Here is a 23,105-nt window from a genome sequence, read left to right on the forward strand (position 1 = left end):
GGTACTCGTACCAGGAAGCAGTACTTACTTTCATACCTTGTAATGCATCAAGGGACACAGGTACCAGACAGCAAAACCTCCCATATTTTAATGCATGCTTGAATTGAGACTAGAAAGGCTTCTGACAATGCCCTATACCTGTACTGCAGTGAGGACTGTATTTAAAGTGCAAATGTAAAACATATTTGCACAAAATGTTGTCATCTAGGCAACTGAAAATGGGGGGGAAAAAAAGAAGAGAAATGTATTAAGAATGTGTTAAGCACAATATCTTGGGTGGATGCCTCAAAGCTAGTGATTGCAGAAAGGCTATGAATAGGGATAAGGAATATGCCAGTGCCCTCAAAAAGAAAAGGAAAACAGCAAAGTATGAAAATGCTAAGGATGCATGAGCCCTGTAGGAAGAAATGCTGGGAACTGGTATGTCCATCACTGATGGATGTTTGCTGAAAAGGCTAAAGCTTTTACTGATCAGTTGGGTGTAGAGGAGTTTGCAGGAAGCAAGGGATGGGTTTATGTTTTAAAGCTTGCCATGGTTTCACCAGTAAATAACATATGGTTATGAAATGTCTGTAGATTTATCCAGGCTAAGTCTGTAGCCATTTCTAAATAAATGGAAGATTAGCCTGGGGAAGTCTGGAAGAATATGTGACTGCTGATGTGTATATAATGCTGATGTATTTACTAACCCCAGGTAAGACCTCATTCCACAAATGGTAGTTGTACACTAGGGAAAATAGCCAAAGATGCTGTGTTGTATTTAGCTGCTCTAAATATGATGGAATAGGCAAGCTGCCCATTTTTTTTGGAGAGTGAAAACTGCTCTTCTGCTTTAAAGAGGGCAGGCACTTACCTGCCAAATTGTGTAGTAAAACAGAGATGATATGCAATTCACCAAATGGATCAGAAGACTAGACAGAAATGTAATACTTCATCAAACAGTGTACCAATTAACCTATCCATGCACTAATCAGACTTGCTTAAAGGATAATACAGGATATTAAATACATTTTATGGGCAAAAAGTTTCCTATACAGTTCTGTGATAGTGAGTTCATAGAAGGTGTACAACCAGGAAAGGGAGTCACTGGTGAAACACGATATCAGTCTGAATTGTTTTTACTAGTGGATCTTTTTTTCCTGTAATTAAAGGATTTTCATTGAAAAAGAAGAAAGTGACAACCAGGGAAAAAGAAGTTTGTTCATTTTGCTAGTAGCACTGATGCAGGTGAATGATACACAGTGGTTAAAGATCTCCCTGCCTCTGGATGAATGTTAGGCTGAGAGTAACGGCAAGGAGGATTGGGCTGTAGGGAACATATTTAGTCAGAGTTGCAAGATCACCTTCGACTAGAAATGCAATTCATCTTGAAGGAAGGGTTAGTTACTTGGACAAGAACAGTTATCCATTTCATATGGGAAAGCTAAGAGTCCCAACATAAGTGTCTGCTTTAATTCATGACTGTTCTAGCATCTAAAATCCAAGAATATTAAATAGGTATTGAAATATCCTCATATATGCACAAAGTCATTGAAACTGGGTGGATATCCAATAAATTAATAGTTCAAGTGTTGTTCATGTGATTAAAGTTGCTTTATTTTTTGTATTCATTTTTAGTCGCAGCCAGGTGCGTCAATTAACTGAGTAGGACTCTAATGTCATGGTATGAGGATGCTATAGTTAACTAATCTCTCGTGTATATTATGCAACTATCCAGAATGTTATAAAAACTCTGGTACAGCTTAGAGCTGTTTAGAAGGCCTGTTGAAAAACACCAATTGCTTTCAGCTTCTGTGTTCTACTTTTTGCTGAATCTCAGCCCTGGGGCAAAGATAGGAGACACTGGAGCATATTCCAAACAAACACTTCCATGACCAAAAAACAAAACAGTTTAATTGTTACTGGTGAAACTGCCATAAATTTTACTTACCAGCTGCAGCTGGTGGTCAAATTTGTAGTATGACCGACAAGTTAGGTAAACAGGCTTTTGGCTGCCTTTACACTTTGTTGTTGGTGCAAAACCCCTGTAACTATTTAGGAAGTCAGCGGTTACTGAAGCTAGATGTTTCATCCCTTCAGAAGCCATTACTGTAGTGCAGAGGTGGGCAAAATACAGCCCGGGGGCCAGATCCGGCCCATGGAGCCCCTAAAAAAAATTTAGAAAAATTAATATTTATTTGTTCCTAGCTGCCTGTCAAAGATGACAGGAACCAGGGGCAGTAGGGTCCAGAGGAAACTGGTGGCAGGACCCAGCAGCAAGGTCTGCCCTGCCCAGCCCTGCCCCCACAATTAGAAACCCCTGCCTAGCAGAGGCTTCTGGCTTGGGACCATGGGGTTGTTCCTGCTTCCCTACACTGGAGAGGGAAATGCAGCCCTCTGGCCAAAATAATTGCCCGCCCCTGCTGTAGTGCAATACAAAGATTACATAAAACAAATTATGTTATTTCTTATCCTGATACAACCAGCATTGCTGGCTTCTTGTTTGCAGTACTACTTGAGGACTAGATTAAGTTCTGTGCAGTATTACTAGAGTTTACCAGGAAAAGTTCATGGTCAGATTTTCCAGCTACTTCTCAAGTAAGTTGAGGACTTCCTATCATGAAAGCCTCAAGAAGTCAGCTTCTGGTTGGAATACAAAAAGGACCACAGCTTTCAAGTCTAGTGTTTGTCAGAGTAACACAAGCAAGACAGGTTAGAACTGGAAGGTCAGGCAGCACTACAAGAAGCTCATACTACTGGTGTTACCCTCCCTCCTTCCACCAAAAGCAGTGGGAGAAGATAGACATTCAGTAAAAACACATCACAAATGTTACGTTTTAACAAGTTACATGGGACATGCACTGTCATCATGTAACAATGGCACCCAAGTCTAAACAAAGTCTTGCTTCTATCAACTTAGATGCATTCCTCACACCCCCACTCTGCCCCTGATCTTCCGATGAACAAGTTGCTTGAGATCACTCTGTGCAATGCAGTTTAGAATTAGAGGGGCTAAAATTGGCAGCTAACTGCTAGGAATCCCCCTGCCCCTGTTTTTGGTTATGCTGCAGCAATTCTACTATTTTTGCTATTTCTGGAAATTCCCTTCATGCATTTCCCTAGATTGTTCTTAGTCACATCAGGCTGAGTTGCCTCAATTTTCTCTAGCTGCAACTGTAGCTTTAGGAGTAAAGTCTTACTTCAGCCCATTAAAAATAGAAAATATACTCCTTAAATCCAGTGCAGTAGTTACAATGCCACTTTCATGACAGTGGTAGAGTTTGAAGAGTAATCCTAGCCTGACCACTTCTAAAGTGTCACACTTCTGGAATGTTACTGTATAGATCCTAGTGACAAACACCACAAATTAAACCACTAAGAGCCAGACCAGTTATTTTTATTCAAAAAATGTTTAAAAAGCCAACGAAGTAGATACATTACAGTTTCTTGCATTGATTTGACAACCCCACATTTAATTTCCCCTACGTGCATTTTTCTCCTGCAGGATTTAGCTGCTCTACTAGTCCCAGTTTTACTGAACTGTCATCTGTGTCGCACAGTATTTTGCATCAAGCTCATGGTTTCAGCTGCATGAATTCCTAGAGAATGACTTCCATGATTAAAGCTTTGGATGGCTGACAATGGAGAATGAGAGATGAATAAACTAATTACAAAAAGATTTTTAAAAGGAAATCTCAGGCTTGACAGATTCTGCCATCACCCAATTAAGTTTAGGGACCCTAGTTTTTGGTGCATGACAGCTTTCAGCACCCTAAGCATTTATCTGGTCCATGTTTGCCACCTTTCAGACATCCTGAAGAGAACAGAGCATGTGCTGCATCCCCCTTGAATATCAGCTTTAGTTTTCTATAAAAAGTACATGAACTTTTTGCCTGAATGTATTCCCCTAGAAGGTTCTGGAGTGTGAATGTCTATAATCCCTTGATAACTTGCCACTGACAAGCAGTGATTTAACTTTGTCATTGACTTCTCTCTCCTCAAGACCTTCCTCCCTATCCTGAAAGAGGCTTCTTGTCAGCACAGTTCATCTGCCTCTGAAAGGCAAGGAAAAAACTAAAGTTACATAAAAAGCTACTGGGGAGGGGAGGGAAGGAATGAGTCTCTTCAGCGCCTCCCCTCCCCTAGGTCTTCTCTAGCTAGCATCTGCCTGGAGAAAGAGCCTGAAACATTACTATTTGTCCTTCCACTTTCCTTTTCTTCCATTTCTATTATAGAAGATTACCAACATTCCCTAGCCACTTCCATAGAGTAAGCTGACTTGAGATAATAGCAGTGTAAAAGACTTGCTTAAGCAAACATTATTTAAAATAACTTCTTCCTGAGAAGGGGGAAAAATGCTGAACTTGGACAGCAGTTAATACAGCACTGAAGCTCCACTGTGAACACGGGTATATCTGAAAGAGGGATCTGCATTACCACCAAGCACACTGATGTGTACAAGACTTCAACAAGCAGAAGAGTTGTGCGACATCCCTCTCTAACACACAAACCAGTTCACTGAAAGCACAGCCACTCATATCTGTACAGCAGAACTTCTACACAAATCATCCATGTCTTCTGCAAGAGTTAAGCAGCTTTGCTCGTCTTCAATATCAAGCCTAGCGTGATAGAGGGTGCTCTCAGCAGGATCTGCACATTTTGCTCCTTACCACAAGGAAAATAAAGTCCTTGGAAAAAACCCAAGCTCTGGTTAAAGAGGGAAGAGGACCTTTCACTTTACAGCCAGGCAGTTGGCATGCTTGGTTGCACTGGGAACAAAATTATTAAGTTTTTCCATACTCCATAGCTCAGAGCAAGGTTGCTGGATTTAAGTGAGCAACTTTATCTCTTCATATGTAAAATGGAATCTCTTCTTTTCTAGACTGAAAGGCAGGCCTGGCATGTGTGAAGGAGAAAGGAAGTTAGAATACAATTTTAACAGCATCACACCTGGTATTATAAACAAATCTAGTGGTACCGTAGCTGAACATACTAGTGCAGAGACTAGAGGCAGCTCCAGAATGGCCATCAATGGTACTAAGTCAGGTGCGTGTGATTTTCTCTGGAGGCATGAATCCTGTGTCACCAAGCGTTCGAAGTGCCACTCTTCCATTTGGACGGATCACCAAGTGTGTTATACTGCCATTATTTAGGGACATCCGAAGCCAGCCTTCTGGGGGGAATTGTAATGCTCTATTGGAGGGGGGGGGGGGGGGGGGGGGGGAAGAAAAAAAGACAACAGGTATAGTTAATCTGTAACCAAATATGAAGATGAGCATGCAGCTGGTAGCTCTAGTGTCATTTTCTTCTCTGCTAGGTGGAAACATCTACCCCAGTAAAGCTGTGCATCAAACAGTTTACATGCAAAATCTCCTGCCTAAAGCCATGGTACTGTAGCTCCATGCCTAAAAGTGAAAGGTGCAGGAAAGAAAAGGCAACAGCAAGAAGAATTTTAATTTAAATTAGCATCAGTGATAGCAGCGAAGCAGCAAGCTCCTACTGGCAAGTCTGTGCCACTGTAACCAGAGCATGTATTGCAAGTACTGAATGGTAGGCACACTTGCAGGTCTCACACTTTTTCAAATTGAGTTTTGTCTTCTCCTCCCTCGTGCACTCATAAAACTCCGATTTATCAGGTCTTTCCAATCCTTGGTCAGATATTTTAACCCCAACTTCCCATCAACTCTAAATTGAATCAGCTAGTTACAGACTGGCATCTGGGAGGCACATTAGGGGTTCTGCATACCTAGCCTAAAAACTGCTATTCAAAAGCTATAGCTTGGACTGCTTTATCTCAGACTTATTGTCAACACGAGTCAAAACTGACTATTGCACAAGAGTTTTCTACAGGACATCACACAGCATTGGTGAAGTTGAGCTATTATTAAATAAGATCTCAAAAGGAAAACAAGGGCAAGGAGGGAACAAAGGGAAAGCAGGGGTAGGACAGTCAGGTCAGGACCTGGAGTTAAGAGCTGTAGAGAAGTGGGGGGGGGAAGAAGAAAGAAGAGAATAAATTCAGAGAACTTGGGGAAACCAGAAGTAAAAAGCAAACCAACCAAAAAAACCCCACACACTGAACACTTCAGGAAAATACTCTAGCTTGTTCCAGGAGTGAAAACAGACCTTGTCAAGTAACCATTAGCACTGCAATGAAAAGCAGAGGTGCACCGATACATTGGTCCAATATCAGATCTGTACCGATATAAAGAAAAATTGGCTGCATCAGAAATCAGCCTGAAGTGACCAATAATATGGCCGATAAATGGCCATAAGTTGAACCAGGGCTGTGCCAGGCGGGCGGCAGCAGCACTGGGAGCAGCATTCCAGGGGGCTACGACAAGTTTCAGGGTGGCTGCAGCCACCTCCAGTGCCCCCTCCCAGCACCGCTGCAGCCTGCCTGGGCCCACACCCGCCAAGAAGGGTCTAGCATTGCCCCAGCTTCAGCCTGCCTGCCCTGAGCAGATCCAGGGGCACATGCCCCCCCCACCCAGGATGTGTGCAGCAGTGGAAGCCACCCCCCCAACCAGCCATGACTCCATCCCATGCCCTACCCTGGCTGGGCAGTACCTGCCCCTACCCCCTCCCTCCCCGTGGAGGGTGTTGATCTGCACCCCCCCACCATGACCCTTTCCTCCCACAACAGATTTACCAGCTGTGCCCTAATACCAGAAGCTCCACAACTTTCAACCCTAAATGCTATTACCAGATGTGTTCATTTAGCTATGGGAGCCCTGATCTGCTACCACAATAGGAGTTAGGACTGTTAAGGCAGCATGAACTACTGATTGCGAGAGCAAGTTCAGAAAGAAAGACACCAATGAGATGCAAGTATATAGCCAAGGACAGGAGACAGCAGTTCCCCATCTTTCTGCCAATCCCATTTGATTAGTTTTCTCTGCAACTATCCATACTTAGGGGGTGACAGGGCTGGAGAGGCATAGGACACCACTAATAACTGAGACCTAGAAATGGGTTTCAATTCCCAGTGACCTTTGGGAGATCTTTCCCTTTTTACTTCACAATCATTCAGTAGGAATGGTCAAGCATTAACCACTGAGGGTGATCAAGCACTGGAACAAGCTATCTAGAGAAACTGTAGAGTCTCCATCTCTGAAAGCTTTGAATAGCCAGTTCAGATAACCGCTTTGGGATGGTTAGTCAGGGATGATTCTGCTTTGAGAAGGGAGCTGGATTAGATGACCTTCTGAGGTCCCTTCAGCCCTACTTTACTATGATCCCTGTGAACATTCACATTTTAAATCCCTTTTTAATATCTGCAGCTTAATCCCATCATGATGTAGGAACAGCTGCTCACAGTGTAGCACTTATCCTCACTATTCACCTTCACCCTGCTAATAATTCGAGCAATTTCCTAGCTACAATGGCCTAACACCACAACACACTAAACCAATTTTAGTAAAAATCTGTTAATTGTGCAGATGAATCCTTCTTGCATCACAATTACCTGCAAACTATGTAGCGGATCACATTTGCATGGCAGACATAGATTTCATAGCTATCTTCTTCTTGCTTTGCATCTGCTCTATGAATGTAATTTCGGAAGGCAGCCTCAACGCGAGCCCCATCTTCGTAATACTGCTGATAACAAAGCGTTTGTCATTAAATACAGATCATACCAGCACAGGTCATTGCCGACACCTTCTAAAGGGTCAGAAGTCAGTTCAGCTTCAAAACCTGCATGAGACTACTGAGGAGAATTTAAGGTATGGACAAATATCATATGTGCTCACAGAAGAAAAAGGTACGGAATTATAGGAGGCCTAGCAGACAGCTTGCGCACAAGCAATACAGAAGTAGTTAGTAAGACCTGCATGAAATATGCCCAACGACAAATTGTATATAAAAATTTACCACAGCTTCCGGCTTCCAGTGAGAGATTGGAGGATCTGGTTCTATAGGAGCTCCCTCTCTCAGCAGATCAGTGCTAATTTTTTTGACCCCTGGAAATTAAGTACACATTGAGAAAGAGAAGGAATCGTTACTTCATAGGCCGATACAAACGGGCTCATGGTTTTAGTCAGGAAGATATAAATTACATTTCTTCATGTTGTGTATTCAAAGAAGCCATTAGGTCATAAGCAAAATCTGAACATTTAGGTTTATATGGCTTCCCATTAAGGATCTCTGATAACTTCCAATAGCAGAGACATTCACTCTTGCAGCCTTTTGTCTATTGGAATTCAGGTCAAGTATTAAGAGCAGGTGAAGACTTCCCTTTCCAAATACGTGTTAATATTGGATTCTAAAATGTGACCTCCTTTAGTCCAGTGGTTCTCAGCCTTTTTTGTACCAGGACTCATTTGTAAACATTGATGGCCAGTCCCAACCCAGTGCCCCCACCCCTAGGCCCCAGCCCTCCAGTGCCTGGGGAAGGGGGTATAGAGAAGGGGGGCTGGGGAAATGGGGTCTGGGGCCCGTCTAAGCAGCCCCTTACAGGCTGGAACTCTGACAGCCTGCAACGGGAAGACATGGTTTCCCACATTTAAAAAAAAGAGAATCCATTTTTACAGTTTGTCCACAACCCTTTCAAATATTCTTGCAACCTAATTTTCCACTTTTGGGTCACAACTCACAGGTTGAGAAATGCTGCTTTAGTCTGAAGAAATGCTCTGTTCTGCTTGGAAGATGCTGCTTGGAGGATTATTAGACCTATGCTCAGGGACTAGGGATAAACTTAAATTCACCACTTTTCACTTCTCTTCCCTTCCTCAACTTCCAATTTTTGGCAGGTCACTTCTAATCTGCAGTCAAATGCCATTAATATATATTCCATGTTGGACTTGATGACTATTAGACAGATTCCTGAAAAAAAATTCAATCTATCAGGATCTGGTGCTGATCATAATGGTTTGTGCGTTTTGCTCACACACTTGTGTGAATAAAATTGGGCACTTTTGCCACCAAGATAACCCAGAGTTTGGGACCAAGTACTCCCACTGCTGTATACAGGTAGACAAATTGCATAACAGCTTTCAATGTGCCACCTTTGTCTTTCTCTCTGGTCCAGTATCTAGTCTAGTATCCTGCTGCATCCACTTCCTGCTATCAGAGTTGTAGCAGCCCTGTAGCTATTCCTATGTACTCCAAGGCAAAAGTTATCATTCTCTCCCTTTCAGTACGCCGGCACCAAGACCACAGGGGCAGAAGCAGACACTCCCCATCCCAAACTATTTGCTAGATCTTTGTCCATCACCCTGCACATCAACTAAACTGCACATGACAAGAACTCTAATCAAAAAACCACAAAATGACACAATGCTCTCAAACCACTCACCTGGAAGATATTTACTGATGATTTCTGTAGTTTCCGTAGCTCTGGTCATGGAGGAGTGGATAATCTTCTCAAATTTCAACCCCAGGCTTGCCAGCCTGTGCCCAGTCAGGTCAGCCTGTTCACGACCTTAAAGTGATATTAGCTACATAGTAAGTTGCTGGTATTTGCAGAAATAGCCTTCAAAGTGTCTGTAAGATGCTAAGCACAAATAATAATCCATCCTCTTCTGCCACCATTAACTGTGATTCATGTCATGTCACTGGCTGGAAAGGATACATTAAAAGTACCTTTGGTAGCATCACTACCAACTCAGACCAAGTTTGCTGGCTACAAGACTCCAGTACATATTTGTACTACCCCCTTCCATTTCAGTGAGAAGTATTCTATGGCAAGCTAGTTACCCTCCCTGTTTCCACAAGCAGGGGGCCAGTTTGCCAGCACCCCTATGTTCTTGGGAGTGCAGAAGAGAGTGCGTGTCCAATAGCCTGTCTTGAAATAACAGCCACAGAAGTATGCATCAGCCCATACAGTGGTAGTAAGTTACTCTTTGAAATCCACAGCACTCGGGGTAGCAGGAAATTATCTATCCCCATCTTGCATGTAGATAGATGGAAGAATACAGAACTGAAGCAGCTCACCCAAAGGCATAAAGCCAGACAAATTCAGGGCCAAGACCTTGCCCTATATGAGCTGCTGTCTGAGGCCACCTCTATTTAAAGCCACTTTCATCTGCTTTAAAATGTAAATTAAAGCTAGTAAAACCCAGAGCATCAACAACATTTTTGGCACCACATCTTCTGCACCTCAAGCACCACTCTAAGGAAAGCTCTTGCCTCCTCACAGCAAAAGTGTCAATGTGCTTGTGCTAATGAAATTAGCACTCTTAATGAAGCAGTTAGTCAATGCTATTTCTTTTGATACCTAGGCATAAGTATTTGCCAAGCATAGGTTAATTAGTTTTAATATACAAACGGTAGGTATTCTCATTTCAACAAATAGAAATGTATTAGTACTATTCCCAGGTGCATCAATAGAAATTAGGAAGCAGCAAGAAGCATGCATCCTTCTTCCCCGACTATGAACACTCCAATGGAAAGAAAAAAAAAAGACAGAGATTTCATTCTGTGACCTCACCTAAATGAAATACTGCCATAATAGAAGGTTGGGCCCAAAACAGGAGCCCCCCTCCCCTCTCCCAAAAAAAAGGGAGGGGGGGGGCAGAGAGGTGAAGGGATGGATGCTTTTTCCAAGTTTGTCTTGATGAAGACAATCACACTGATCTGCATTTGAGTTCAAAATCTCAGACAAAGGACATTTAAAAAAGCCAACTACACTGAAAGTTTAGCTCAAAATCTCGAGAGAAGTTAAAACTTCATACTGGATTTAAGATATGACTGCTACTCATGCAAAGGCATGTTTGATACACACCTAAGTATATTTTAGAGGAATCATAATGGGAGGAACAAGCTTATTGAAGTGCCCACGTATGTTTAAAAGGATCCAAGGTGCAGACTAGGAAGCTGGCAAAGGGATCCAGAGTAGAAACAGCTGATTTAACAATTCAGGTCAGTGGTAGAGCAAGACAGCTCTCTCAGGGCAAGGTGTACAATCCAACATGCTTCTAGTCACATACCCAGGGGGGTCAAAGTTCCCTTCTTATCGGCTCGGCCATCCAAGTTGTACTGAGAATGGCGGATAAGAAATATGTGCCTGGTAGCTTTTGGTTTGCAGTGATTCAGGCGAGAAGCAAGCTCCTCTTCCCCAGTCTCTTCATGTTTCTTTTTCAGGTTTACAAGAGCCAGTGGTTCACGTCTAAAAATATTGAAAGGAATACGTTTAAACATGGCAGAAGGAAAGGCAAGCAAGCCTGCTTCTTAACTGTAGACTCCATCTCCCTGTTAGTTCCAGTATATGGTGCAGCTAAGGTTATTTTCTCTGCTTAGAGACAAACCGGGTAGAACTGACACGTAAAACTAAGGTTTTAACCCTTCACTTAACTCTTGACTGGTTAAAAATAAGTTAGTATAATATTATTACCTCTCCTCCACTATTATGTTACCGTTAGTCAACAGATATGCCCCCCGGGTGGGGGGGGGGGGGTGGACCCAATGATCTCATGGGGTCCCTTCCAGCCCCTAACACCTATGAATCTATAAGCATTGTTTTGGGTTACAATTTAAACTATCCACACACTTATTTTTTACCACTCTAGCATAGACAAGCCTCACAGTCTATGTGAAAGTACACACAAATTCAATTTCATTAGCTTAAAAGCACATGTAAGAGCATAATTTGAAATACCCGATTTATCAGTTTTCCCCGCACTGCCTATAAACAGTTACCACTTTTCTCACGAAAAATAACACGTACATATGGCAGCTCCGGTATCAGATGCTTAAAGAGGAAGTCTGAAGGGAGATGGGGGTTGGGAGGGAGGGGCGGGAACCAAAGCAAAAGTCTTCATTTTATCTGACCAAGCAAGCAGCCATTCCTTGATTTTGCAGTTCAGAGATTCCTGGTTTGGATCAGATCACCATAAAGACTGAACAGCTGGCAACACATTCAGCAACATGATTCACAGACTTCCACAGAATTATCAAGAAAAGCAGACAATGCCAGTTCAAGGCAGCAAGATGTCAATTTCTGCCTTAAGTATATTTATGGGTTTGTGGGGGGAGGGAGGAAGGGGAAGGAAATAGTTCATTTAGCTACTAACCAATGAAACAGGATTGGCAGGAAAATGACCTAGTACATAGCAACCAGTGTAAGAGGGACTAGTAGCACAAACAGAGATACTTGTGCAGTCATCTGTTGTAGCCGTTTGCTGGAAGCACTGGCTAACAGACACCTGCAGGCAAGAACACCATTCTCTATGGCATCCTCAAGCATTTCATTGCATCCCATTTGCTCTCATTCCTTCACCCTCCCCCCTTCCCTTTCTGCTGTACTAAATTAAAATTCAATTAGCATTCAAGGTACCATTTGGATACCGAAAGACTGAAAATTCAGAGCACAGTACATGGTACCCTCCTTAGCCCCTTCATTAGTACCAGAACACATTGAATTGGTGGGTACCTTTGGCCACTTAAGTATTGCAATCTCCTGCATAAACCAAACAGAAGGCTGCAGCATGGGTCTCACCAGCCTTTGCTTACTTCACTTCAAGGTGTCACGGGCTGCAGACAATAGATGCATCTGAAGTCTGAATTTCCTTTGTCTCCTAGGTTTAAGGCCACATCTTCAACATGCAACATGTATTCTGGAAAGAGCATTGACCAGAGTGATACTGACATGATTTTTTCAGTGAGTGTTACAAATAGTCTTTGGATCCCAGGAGCCCATTACATTCATGACATTTCTAAATCTTAAGTATGTGCCTGACCTGCACACCCCAGGTGTATTAGCATAATCTGTGCCAAACTAGGCACTGTAACAGTGCCTAACTAAATCGTGTGCACTAGTTGAAGAGTTATTCCATCATAAATAGTATGTCTGCTGCTCACAAGCTACACAGAAAAGCTATTCCCACACAAGTGCTCTTCTTCACACCAGCTTATGATGGTGCTGCAATCCTGAAGCCGGAGGATGAGAGGGCAGTTTAGATCCCCATGGCCCATCATTCCTTCACTACTCAAGAGATGCTTAGCAACGCATCTCTTGTCCCATCCGTTTCACCACTGTGCTGCCAGATTTCTGCCAGTGTGAACCACACAAAGCTAGAAACTGGAAAGAGACTGAAAATGGTTGAACGATCCAGAGAACTTAGTACACAGCAAATCCTGCCTCCAAAGGTTTCTCCCAAGACATTGAAGCCGCATGGACCCCCAAAAGACCAATACACCATATCAGAGATTACAACTATCTCTAGTTTCCAGCAAGGAATATGAATACAGGATTATCACCTGGTGCTTCCTTCATATAGTCAGCTATGTCCCTCCATTACAGTACAGCCTCTCGTTATCCTCCGTTATTTATCCACTCCCTCAGAGCTACTGTAATCATCCCTTCGTTCTGCCACATGGAACATTAATCCTTCTTTGCACAAATCACGCACGTCTTGCAGACATAACTGATAGTCATCCTCAAAAGGACAAGAGGCAAAGAATAACCTTCCTGTTTATCACTAGCTTTGCTCCTTTGCTAGCCTACCACTCCCAGCCTCAAGATCTATAGGTTAAAAAAAAAAAAAAAAAGTATAGTTACATCTCTGCCCAAACTTAGATGAGATAATCAAGAATTAAGTTTGCAGGAGTCAGCTCTTTCAAGAGGCACTACACTTCTGTGTTGCATACCTATGTATAATTACATATTTAGCAACCTTAACTATACCTTAACTCTGCTTGTTAAATTTAATGAACACACTTTTGGGGTAGATACAGCAAAGGCTGCACTACCTGTTACTAACACTCTCTTGTCACATGGTTAAGCTAGCGTTGTAGGAGTCTGAGAACACAAGCTTTCACAGGACATTACAGAATGAAAAGTTAGTGCATAAACTAATCAGAATGAATTAGCTAGCTGCAGACATTAACAAGGGTAGTAGACTATCACCTAGCTCTAGTACCCATCATGCAACATATCATCTAGACCTTACGGAAGTAACTGATGATAAAAAAGATGTACTTTTCACAAAGTCATTCCTCAACAAGTAAGAGGAGACTTGCACCCAAATATTTCAGTACAGTTCAGAGGAGCCACCCAAGATAAGACACATTACAAATGGATTTAGGGTTTTAAGGCCCTCAAGTTGCCAAAGTCCTGTTTACGTGGCCTTTAAACTGGTTTGGTATTGGAGCACATCTGTTCACCCCACAGACTGCTATACTGAATCCAACCAAAGTCCGGTACAATCCAATGAGAGTTTTGTGGCTTAGTAAAGCAATGTGGTGCCATGTCAGAGTACATTGGAGAACTCAATGAAAGAAGTTCATTATGGGCCTGTCATGTAAATTTGGGTAAAGAAAGCAAGAATGGATGGGAACTGGGCCATCTAACTTATCCTACAGAAAGCCCCTCCATGTCTGGGTGGCATCATATTACCAGGGCCAGTTTGCTAACAGTCTGTAGTGGCTACACAGTCAAGGAGATTACTAGGGAAAGGTACAGGATTGTCTGGAATACTTGGAAATCAATTTGTGTACAAATTTTAAAATGAAAGTAAGAGTCAAGCAATTTCATCACCACAAGAATTAAACCAGATACTCTCACAAAGGTGTGCTGCCAAAATAACTGCATTTAAAGAGACACAGTATTATTTTTTAAGGTTTTTAAAGTTTGACCTACATAGCTCTGTTCATGCAGACATTTGACTTAGTTTCAGATTAAAAACATTAGGCATTATACAATAAACACCTGCTAAGGCTTAGTTTGGATTTAGCATTATTAAAACAGGAGTCTGGCATACAAATCTCTCCGATGGGATAATTCCGCGAGATAGGAGCTACACGAGCCAAAGCTCAATACTTATATCTGCACATTTGAACAGCGAAGCATAATAAAAAAATAAACAAGTCAGCTGAATGCAGGCAATTCTATGGAGAGTTTCACAAAATTAAGTTCAAAGCCTTGCCAGAGATTATTTTTCAAAAAATGCTAAGAAGCCTTTAAGCATATTTATGCTCCAGAGGCAAACAAAGCAGCAGGCTCAGTATTTGCCAAGACACAACTTTTGTCATCCACAACAGCATTGACAGGTTTTTAGTTCTATAAAAAACAAGATATTTTTAAAACAAAAATTTATCATCACAGGTTAAATGTTTGCCTAAAGATAAATACAATTCCATCACTCACTCGGAGTCATGATTTATTACAGCAGTTTCTGCTAGTGGGTTCAGCAGGACTTCATGATTATCCTATGCCAAAGTTTAGCAGACTATCTGTACTGGCCAACACGGATCAAGCGATAGGTATGTACAGGGAGAAGTGTTGAGTTATCCAAATTAAAAATGGAGACGATATTTCCACAAGGTGTTTAGGTGCTTCCAAGACAGATGTTACTGAAGAGGCATAAACCACTGTATTTCTGCCCAGGCAATATACACATCGTAACTATGCTGGTTATGTGACATCCCCTCTTCAAGGCTGTGGAGCGCAGCGATACCACGAGCCGTCCCGCCACCACAGCGCGCCGCAGGGGCTGCGATGCTTCAGAGGCAACGAGAAGACGCCCGCGTCGAGCTCACAAAGTGCTCTGGGATCAAAGGATCTACTGATTATTTTTTCCTGTCTTTTGTGCAGCTGGCTGTGCATCGTGCCTTTTAAAAGTCCATTAGGTCTGTCTTTAAAAGGAACTCCACCGAGGTCTGCAGCGAGCGCTCGTCACTCGAGCTCAGAGCCACGAGAAAACCCCGAAGCGAATGCTGCAGGCAGCTCCAGAAAACAGAGGCGGTAATCACGGATTTCTACCCGGCCATTTTTCTGGGTCTGTCCTTTCAGCAGCTCAGCCCTGGAGACCCAGCAGCGGTTTAGCTGCGTGCCCTGCTCCGGGCGTTTTGGGTATGCCGAGGACAAGAGCCCTCTGCCACCTCCACTTAATGCTCTCAAAGCACTTTGCAAACAGGCGCAAAGTCTCCAGATTGGCAAGGGGAGCCCCAAAGGACCTGCCCAACAGGCCCCTGAGGGCCACAAATGGAATCCAGGCGTCCTGAGACCCAGTCCCTTCTCCTCCTGCCCCAGTGAGCAGCAGCACGTGTGAGGAGGTCCCCGGCTCCACAGCACAAGCCCTTCAGGTGCCCCACCCCCACCAGCCACACGGCCTGCCCCAAGCAGGGCCAGACCCTACCACTTCTGGGGGGGCACCCATGGGTGGTGGAGGGGAGCACGGAAGAGTGTACCATCCCGCGGGGGGGAACCCCCTAGAACGCCCGTTACCCCACAGCACGGAGGAATGTACCATCCCACGAGGGGGACCCCTGGAACGGCCGTTACCCCACAGCAGAGGAACGTACCACCCCGCGTGGGGGGGGGGGGCCGCGCGAGGAGAGCGGGCTCAGCCGCGCCGTGGCCCCTACCTGTCCCAGTTGCTGTCCCAGGAGCCGACGCCGGTGGGTCTCTCCAGCCAGGTCTGGCCCGCAGGTCGTGCCCACCAGGTCGGGCCCGCCGCGGATGGTAGAGGCAGAAGCCCCAGGGTGGAACCGGGCAGTACGAGCAGCGCCCCCGGGGCGGCACCAGGCGGTAGGAGCGGCGGCCCCGGGGCGGAGGCGGGGGCCGGGGGGTCCGGCTCGGCGTCCCCGGCGGGCGACTTCCCCACGGCCACGGCCGAGAAGAGCACGGAGCCGCCGGCCAGCCCGCACGCGGCCAGCGCCAGCGCCCGGCGGAGCGACATGTTGAGCGCGGGGGCAACGGCACCGCCGGGGCCGGGCAGGCGACGCCTTATCGCGAGACCTCCCCGGACGGAGCGCGGCGCGGGACACGCTTCCTGCGCGCGGGGCCGAGGTGGCGGCCGCCGGGTGCGCGCGCGCGCAGGTGGCGCGAGGGGGAGCGGAGGCGCGCGCTGCGTGTTGCCATGCTGCTCCAGCCCCCATAACCGCTTCTTATGAACGAACGACACACCCTCCCCGGAGGGACTCCCATTGGCTCTGCACGTGTCCCAGTGAATATGTCGAACAAGACTCCGCATCGAGCACAGAGCCCAAAATGAAGGTCCGATCCAGATGGGATTATGGGGCAAAATACTGCTTGGGCCACCCCGGACTTCCTCGCGATGCCCCTGGGGGCTCTGTACTTGATGGGTGGGGGGTATTATTTCACATATTAATTAGAGCTAATGACATTCTCTCTCTTCAGGATGTGCAATTCATTAATAACAAGCTTTCTTTGGGTCTAGATTAGCTTTGAAAAAGCAACCAGGAATAGGGAACTGGGAATAAGCAACCGGGAAGAAGGAACCAGGAGTAAGCAACCAACTTCAGTCTCATCTAGGAGGCGTTTGCACAAGCGGGGGCAGGAGCTGGCCAGTGCAGCCGCACTGGTGCAGTGGGGCGGACTGGTGCACGGGGCCGTCTTTATCCTGCCCCCTCCACCTTGTGTCGGCCGATGTGCCAGGGGAGGGGGTGCGCGAGAAGGGAGATGGCAGCAGAGATCTGACAGTGGAGAGAGTCATTTGGCGTCCCCCAGAGCATTGGTTGTCAGCCTTTTGCACCTTACGTCCCACCTACGTTGGGTCAAAAAATCCTGGTCCCACCTGTCGATTAGCGGGGGGAGGGGGTTCAGCATCCCGGTGCTTCAAAAACTAAAGCTCCTTTGACAAGCTTTAGTTAAAGCGCCCCTGCCACCAGTTTGAAGCGCAGGACGCTGAATACATGTGAAGCTGCAGGCACTTTAATTAGAGCTCTCAGAACCTCTCGAATGAAAGCACCTCCTCCCCACCCCCCTCATCCTGGAGCACATGTAAAGACGCCTCTTGCATCTGAACCTGAAAGCTAGTGAGAGATAGGATAAATGTCCTAATTTCCCACAGGCTTCTGAATCAGGCCCCTGGCACCACAAGCAGCCAGCCCCTTTCCTTCAAGTTCATCCTTCAACATACTTATTCTTCAAGGCCTTCAAATGAAATCAAAGAGTTATATTATTTTAGGTGTTTTGCCAAGCTGTGGGTTAAACCCCTTTTTCAGCTGTCTGGACGGTACTGTCTATCGTTAGCATTCTCACTCGGATTCTAGCTGTTCCTATTGTAGTGACTAGCAATTTGACAGCCCAGCCTGCGGAGATTGAATGGTGTAAATCAGCTGGAAGCTAATCAAATTTTCAAGAGTTGCTCAGTATTTAGTGAGATTTGGGTCCTTACAAAGGAAAGCACTAGGAGGCAAGTGCTCCAGATGTTGTATGGCTCTGACCAATAGCTTGGTACAGGGGTGTTGAATGTATAATCCACAAAGCTGGGTCATCTGACCTGCAGCTTTGATAGGGGAACTTTCGTATGGCTGTAGCCAAGCACTAGGGTGAGAGCTGGGGCACTGGAGCTGCAGCTCTGCTGCAGGAAGAAGCCTGATGCTGTGACTTGTTCCTGCAGCCAAGCGCCCAGCATGCTGGGTCTCTTCCCACTGGGTCCTGGACCACAAGCAGGGTGGTCCATGGGGCCAGCCATGCACCATTCATCTGGCCCATGGACCAATCCTGCACCAAAGGAGTTTGACACCCCTGGCTTAGTAAGTGATGTTGGATGAATTAGACTTTCATGACAAAGTGCCCTAAAACTTCCTTAACTCAAGTCAGACCCATGCCCTTATCAAAGGGAGGGCCCACACTGCTGGACACCAAAAATCTAATCTTGCTCCCATTTTGTCTAGTGACAGAGCTCCCATCAACTTCACTCAGAGCAGAACTCTGCCCTGAATTTCTCTCTCGAGCTAAATCCAGACCCAAAGGAAATGCAATTAGTGTTGGGCGACTGGTTATATTATAAGCTTGTTTATTAGAATTACAATCCTAAACCATAATCTATTTGTATAAGCTTTTTTCACTGGCTGTTAGAATCTATGAATAAAATACAATGAAATATCAAAACTAGAGTTTCTTGATGGGATTCCACACGGCTTTTTGCTTTGGACACATTACTTTGCTGCTTATTATTAGAATCAAAGGTGCCCTGCCCAGTGGGATTCTAATAACCAGTGCACACAGTATGAATCAGATGATTTCTGATTGTTGATCTGGCTTACACTGCAGCTGGATTTGGCCCTCACTTTGTAGTGCACACTTGTAGTGCTCTGCTGACATACTGCCTTCATTGGATAAAGTGGATGGAGAGCAGTAGGGAGATTTCTGCCCCATTGGGAGCGAGGGACCAAGCTAGAACTTGGGAAGATCCCTCCCATCTAGTGTAGCGGTCATCTCACTGAGTCCTCTGGCCCTCTAACTTGCTTTCCTCTTTGTTGCCCTATTTGTATCCCTCTCTTGGCTACCCAAGGGTTCAGCTTCAAGAAGATTCTGCATATTGGCATTGATACAGTCCTTTGCCGTGTCTCTTAATAGCTCATGCCCAGCATTCAGGTAGATTCTTTGTATTACTGCACCTTGGCACACTTGTCTTGGGAGTGGCATCAACACCAACAGTCAGCCCTTTGTACAGGAAGTTATACAATATCAATATAAGGAGTACACGAGACGTTTGCAAAGGGTGTTGGTTAGCTGCTTTGTAAAGTCTACAACTAAATCCAGGCAGTGTAAACTTCGAAACCGCAGAGCACAGAGACAGATTATGCTTTGGGTAACTCCCACAGAGGATACCCCAGATACGTATATATAGGAGATGCATAGTTTCAGCATACCCAAGCACATCTCTAAGCTGATTTGATAGATGCTGCTTTAATGTTATGAGAAGTTTTAATGTTGTATTATTTTTTCATACTACCTTCTGTATAGATTGACTCTAAATTATATGGATCAAAATGATTTTTTTATATAAGTAGTGAATTTGTATATAGGAGTGGACAGGCTGATGATATCTTAGAGCAGGGAATCAGCAGGGAATCTTACAGTTTCCATTATAAACTTGACACTCACCTTTGACACACTTCCATCCCCATAATACCCACCCACCCTTGCAAAAAAGGGAAAACCTGCCAAACCAAAGGGTTTTTTAACCCTACAAAATAGAAGTGCCAGGCACTCTCCAATCCACTAAGAATTTGAGTATTCCTATTGATTTTACATGGAAGAGACCCTATGGCAGTGGTAAGCATCTGCCTCCAGTGGTAACAGTATAAAACCTGCGCTGTCAGAGTATTCTGTTCACAGCAGCAGAATTATGAAACAGCAGCCATCAGTAAATGCTTCTCTGCAGCTGCTTTCTGTTTCTGCACTTTCACATCTGAAACACACTAAACATCAAATGCTACTATATATAAATATATGCTTTTTTTAGGGGACACTAAAGCATTAAGCCTTAACCTCTTTGAAGTCCTCTAACACTGCTAACATTTTATGGATACTTCAGTGTGACAGTGATATTCTGAAATGCTCCGCCCTAAAGTTTTGCTCTTCAGGTTTGTGTGGGTTCAGAAAATTAGACAAACAATCTCTGACTTTCTCTGATGGAGGTGTAGAAGAATATAATCTCCTCTTCTGCTCTAAGCCCCTGCGCCCCAGCTGCATAGCTAAAGGTTACTAAATATATGACTTTGCTACCACATCCAAACAATATTTTGAGCAATGGTTTCTGTGTGAATGTATTTGCAAACTATAAAATATGTACCAGTCTGAGGGAACAGAAATGAACAGTGACTGCAAGGAACTGAGTTCAGCAAGTGGAAATTGGTGTGAACTCTGGCTTGCAAAGGGTAGAAGGAATTCTGTTCAACTGCAGCCTCAGGCCTCTGAATGATTTCAAAGAGAAAAATCTGTTCTTAAGACAGATATATTGTGTATTTGATTTTCATTCCTTTCTTCCTGGTCCACACAGTTCAGTTGTACCTTCCCCCTCTCAAATTTCTCCCACTGAAAAGCAATACTGTTCATGTTGTTCTCCTGCCATTTCAGCTGGACCCTCAGCTTCCAGGATCTAAATTCTGATTGCCTCCAAATTTTCACCAGCACAACTGAAGCCAGTCTGCCTGGCTTAAAATAGACCCCACTAAACTTTGGTGCTGTCTCACTTTTGTCACTGGGAGGGATTTAGGTCAGACGCTGAATCATTGGGTTGAGGCTAGAGAAGATATTTTTGCTAAACAAATTAAGCCACTTTAAGCTTTTTCCATCTGAGTGTGTTTCCCCTGTTCACCACTTTGTGTCTCTGTCCCACACTCATGCTATGGTAGGCTCAGAGGCTGCATTATCATTCCTTTTCCATGGACATTTTACAGATCAACAGTGGCACCCAGGGGTTAGACAAGTGTATCACAGACATGTGCATTAGCTGTAGCCTAGTTTTTTGTTATCCCTCTCTCCTGCACTCTTTAGCTTTTAGTTTCTTCTCAAGTATCTTAAAAAAAGCTAAACTTAGATTCTGTTTCACTGTCTCAAAAGGCATTAACCCTTAACATATTAAGGAACTACGCGCCTTGTCTTATAAGTCATCTTGAGGCAATGAAGAAAAGTAAAATTCTCAAATCTTAGCACTATGCCCTGTAAATGCCACTTTTCTAGTTTCATCCATTGTCAATCGATCCATCTCCCACCTTTCTGAGAACTACCCTAGGTTTTTTGCCAGTGCTAGTCCCCTATCCTTTCCTCCCAATTTTCCTCCAGCTTGTGTCCAGCCACTTCCCTCTTTCCTCCCATCTCCCCTGATTCAGTCATCACCTTTCCCTGTGATCACTCAGGAAAGAGGGAGGCCTAGACAAGGGCTCTACAGTCCCAAGAGGACATGGCCAACCTCTCTGGGGGCAGGACCAGGCCAAGTCAGCAGCAGAAGCTGGCCTTTCTAAGAGGCCAGTCATGGGTACTGTGGACAAGGTTTGTGCCTTGCTGTGCCTGACTAGATGACTTTCCTATGCCCAGGGTATGTCACTTATACAAATGCTTCAGTTGTCACATTCAGAAGTTTTTCCTCAGTCACTTGAATTATAGGAAAGATGCCTGGTTTACTTTGGAGTCTCAGTGCCATTAACGGCATGTGTCTTGCAGTCCCTATGAAGTATCCAGTGGTTAGGTTCTAAATTCTTTTCCTGGTGCAGGCTGATGCAGCTCTATTGACTGTACTGCAAGAGCACCAGCTTCCACCACAGCTGAATCTGGCCCACTGCCATAAGAGTTTGACACCAATGATAAGCGGTAAGTCAAATCCATTCTTTGTGGTATTGCCATTTAAGGCAACGGACCTAAAGCAAGAGTGAGTCTGGCTCAGCATCTGGATAACTTTCCAGTGCTGGACGATGAAGATCGATGCTATTGCTTGCTTGATTTGGCGCAGCATTTAGATGTCATTCTAGCGTGATTACACTTGACCAGTTGGGTATTCTGACTGTAGCACATCAGTCCAGTGCCTCTTTTTTTGTTAAGTCTGTGTATTGCGGCACTTGTGTACTTTGAGATCTCACTGGTGCTTGATAAGTACAGAATGATATATTTTTTTAAATCAATAATTCTTATTACTACTTTTGGTTTGAAAAACGTCCACCAGGGATTGAATACAGTGATTTAAAATATGAATTTTAAAATGCTACCCCAGGCCGAACATGCAGACAGTCATGTCCAGTAAGACTGATAATTGTCCATTTAACTTTAGTCATTTTCTTGTTATTTATTTTGCTGCTCCTCCAACCTACTGGTTCAGTGTATTGTGTGTCACCCTCTAGCACCAGGTCCATCTAACAGGATAGCAGCCTTCTACTGCTCCCAGCTAACAGAGTTATTCTGTTAGCTCACACAGTGAAAACCTATGGTATTACTGCTATAGATCTACAGCCTGTCCCAGTGATGAATCATGCAGGGAACAGTTTGCTGTGCTCAGCTACGAGGTGTAGTTGTTTCCTATTATCATGTCATTTTGTTTTGGAGGCTTTCAAGCACGGTGCTCAAAAATGCTATTCAGCTGAAATTTTGGTATGTGGCCTTTGAATGCATTGTGATAAAGCTAGGGGACCTGTAACATTTCCTTAAACTATTTAAAAATAATTGGCTTAAAATGTAAAAAGGCACCACTGCTGATACAGAGCAATGCAGTTGCCTCAATTTCCTCTAGCACGACTGTAGCTTTAGGAGTAAAGTCTTACTTCAGCCCACTAAAAAGAGAAACTATACTCCTTAAATCCAGTGCAGTAGTTACAATGCCACTTTCATGACAGTGGTAGAGTTTGAAGAGTAATCCTAGCCTGACCACTTCTAAAATGTCACACTTCTGGAATGTTACTGTATAGATCCTAGTGACAAACACCACAAATTAAACCAC

General features: G+C 44.4%; 1 protein-coding gene across 6 annotated transcripts in view; it reads right to left on the reverse strand.

Moving 5' to 3' along the window:
• LOC132243517 (serine/threonine-protein phosphatase PGAM5, mitochondrial-like) overlaps positions 1–16,681 on the reverse strand; it is a 29,360-nt gene extending 12,679 nt beyond the window's left edge. Inside the window, exons 1-7 of one of the 6 annotated variants that reach the window (XR_009455132.1) lie at positions 16,288–16,681; positions 10,911–11,089; positions 9,278–9,403; positions 7,855–7,943; positions 7,448–7,581; positions 4,973–5,172; positions 1,931–2,146 (exon numbers count right to left, since the gene is read on the reverse strand). Coding sequence is in view for 5 of the 6 variants with exons in the window: in XM_059713455.1 (XP_059569438.1) it covers positions 5,022–5,172; positions 7,448–7,581; positions 7,855–7,943; positions 9,278–9,403; positions 10,911–11,089; positions 16,288–16,601 (993 nt within the window). In the remaining variant the exon portion in view is untranslated. Of the gene's footprint in view, positions 1–1,871; positions 2,147–3,360; positions 5,173–7,447; positions 7,582–7,854; positions 7,944–9,277; positions 9,404–10,910; positions 11,090–16,287 lie in introns of those variants that run through there. The other 5 variants (XM_059713453.1, XM_059713454.1, XM_059713455.1 and 2 more) reach the window with 5 other exon arrangements.
• Between the last annotated feature and the right edge of the window lie 6,424 nt (positions 16,682–23,105).

This window comes from Alligator mississippiensis, chromosome 10 (genome assembly GCF_030867095.1).
Source record: "Alligator mississippiensis isolate rAllMis1 chromosome 10, rAllMis1, whole genome shotgun sequence".
In the NCBI taxonomy this organism is placed as follows: domain Eukaryota; kingdom Metazoa; phylum Chordata; order Crocodylia; family Alligatoridae; genus Alligator; species Alligator mississippiensis.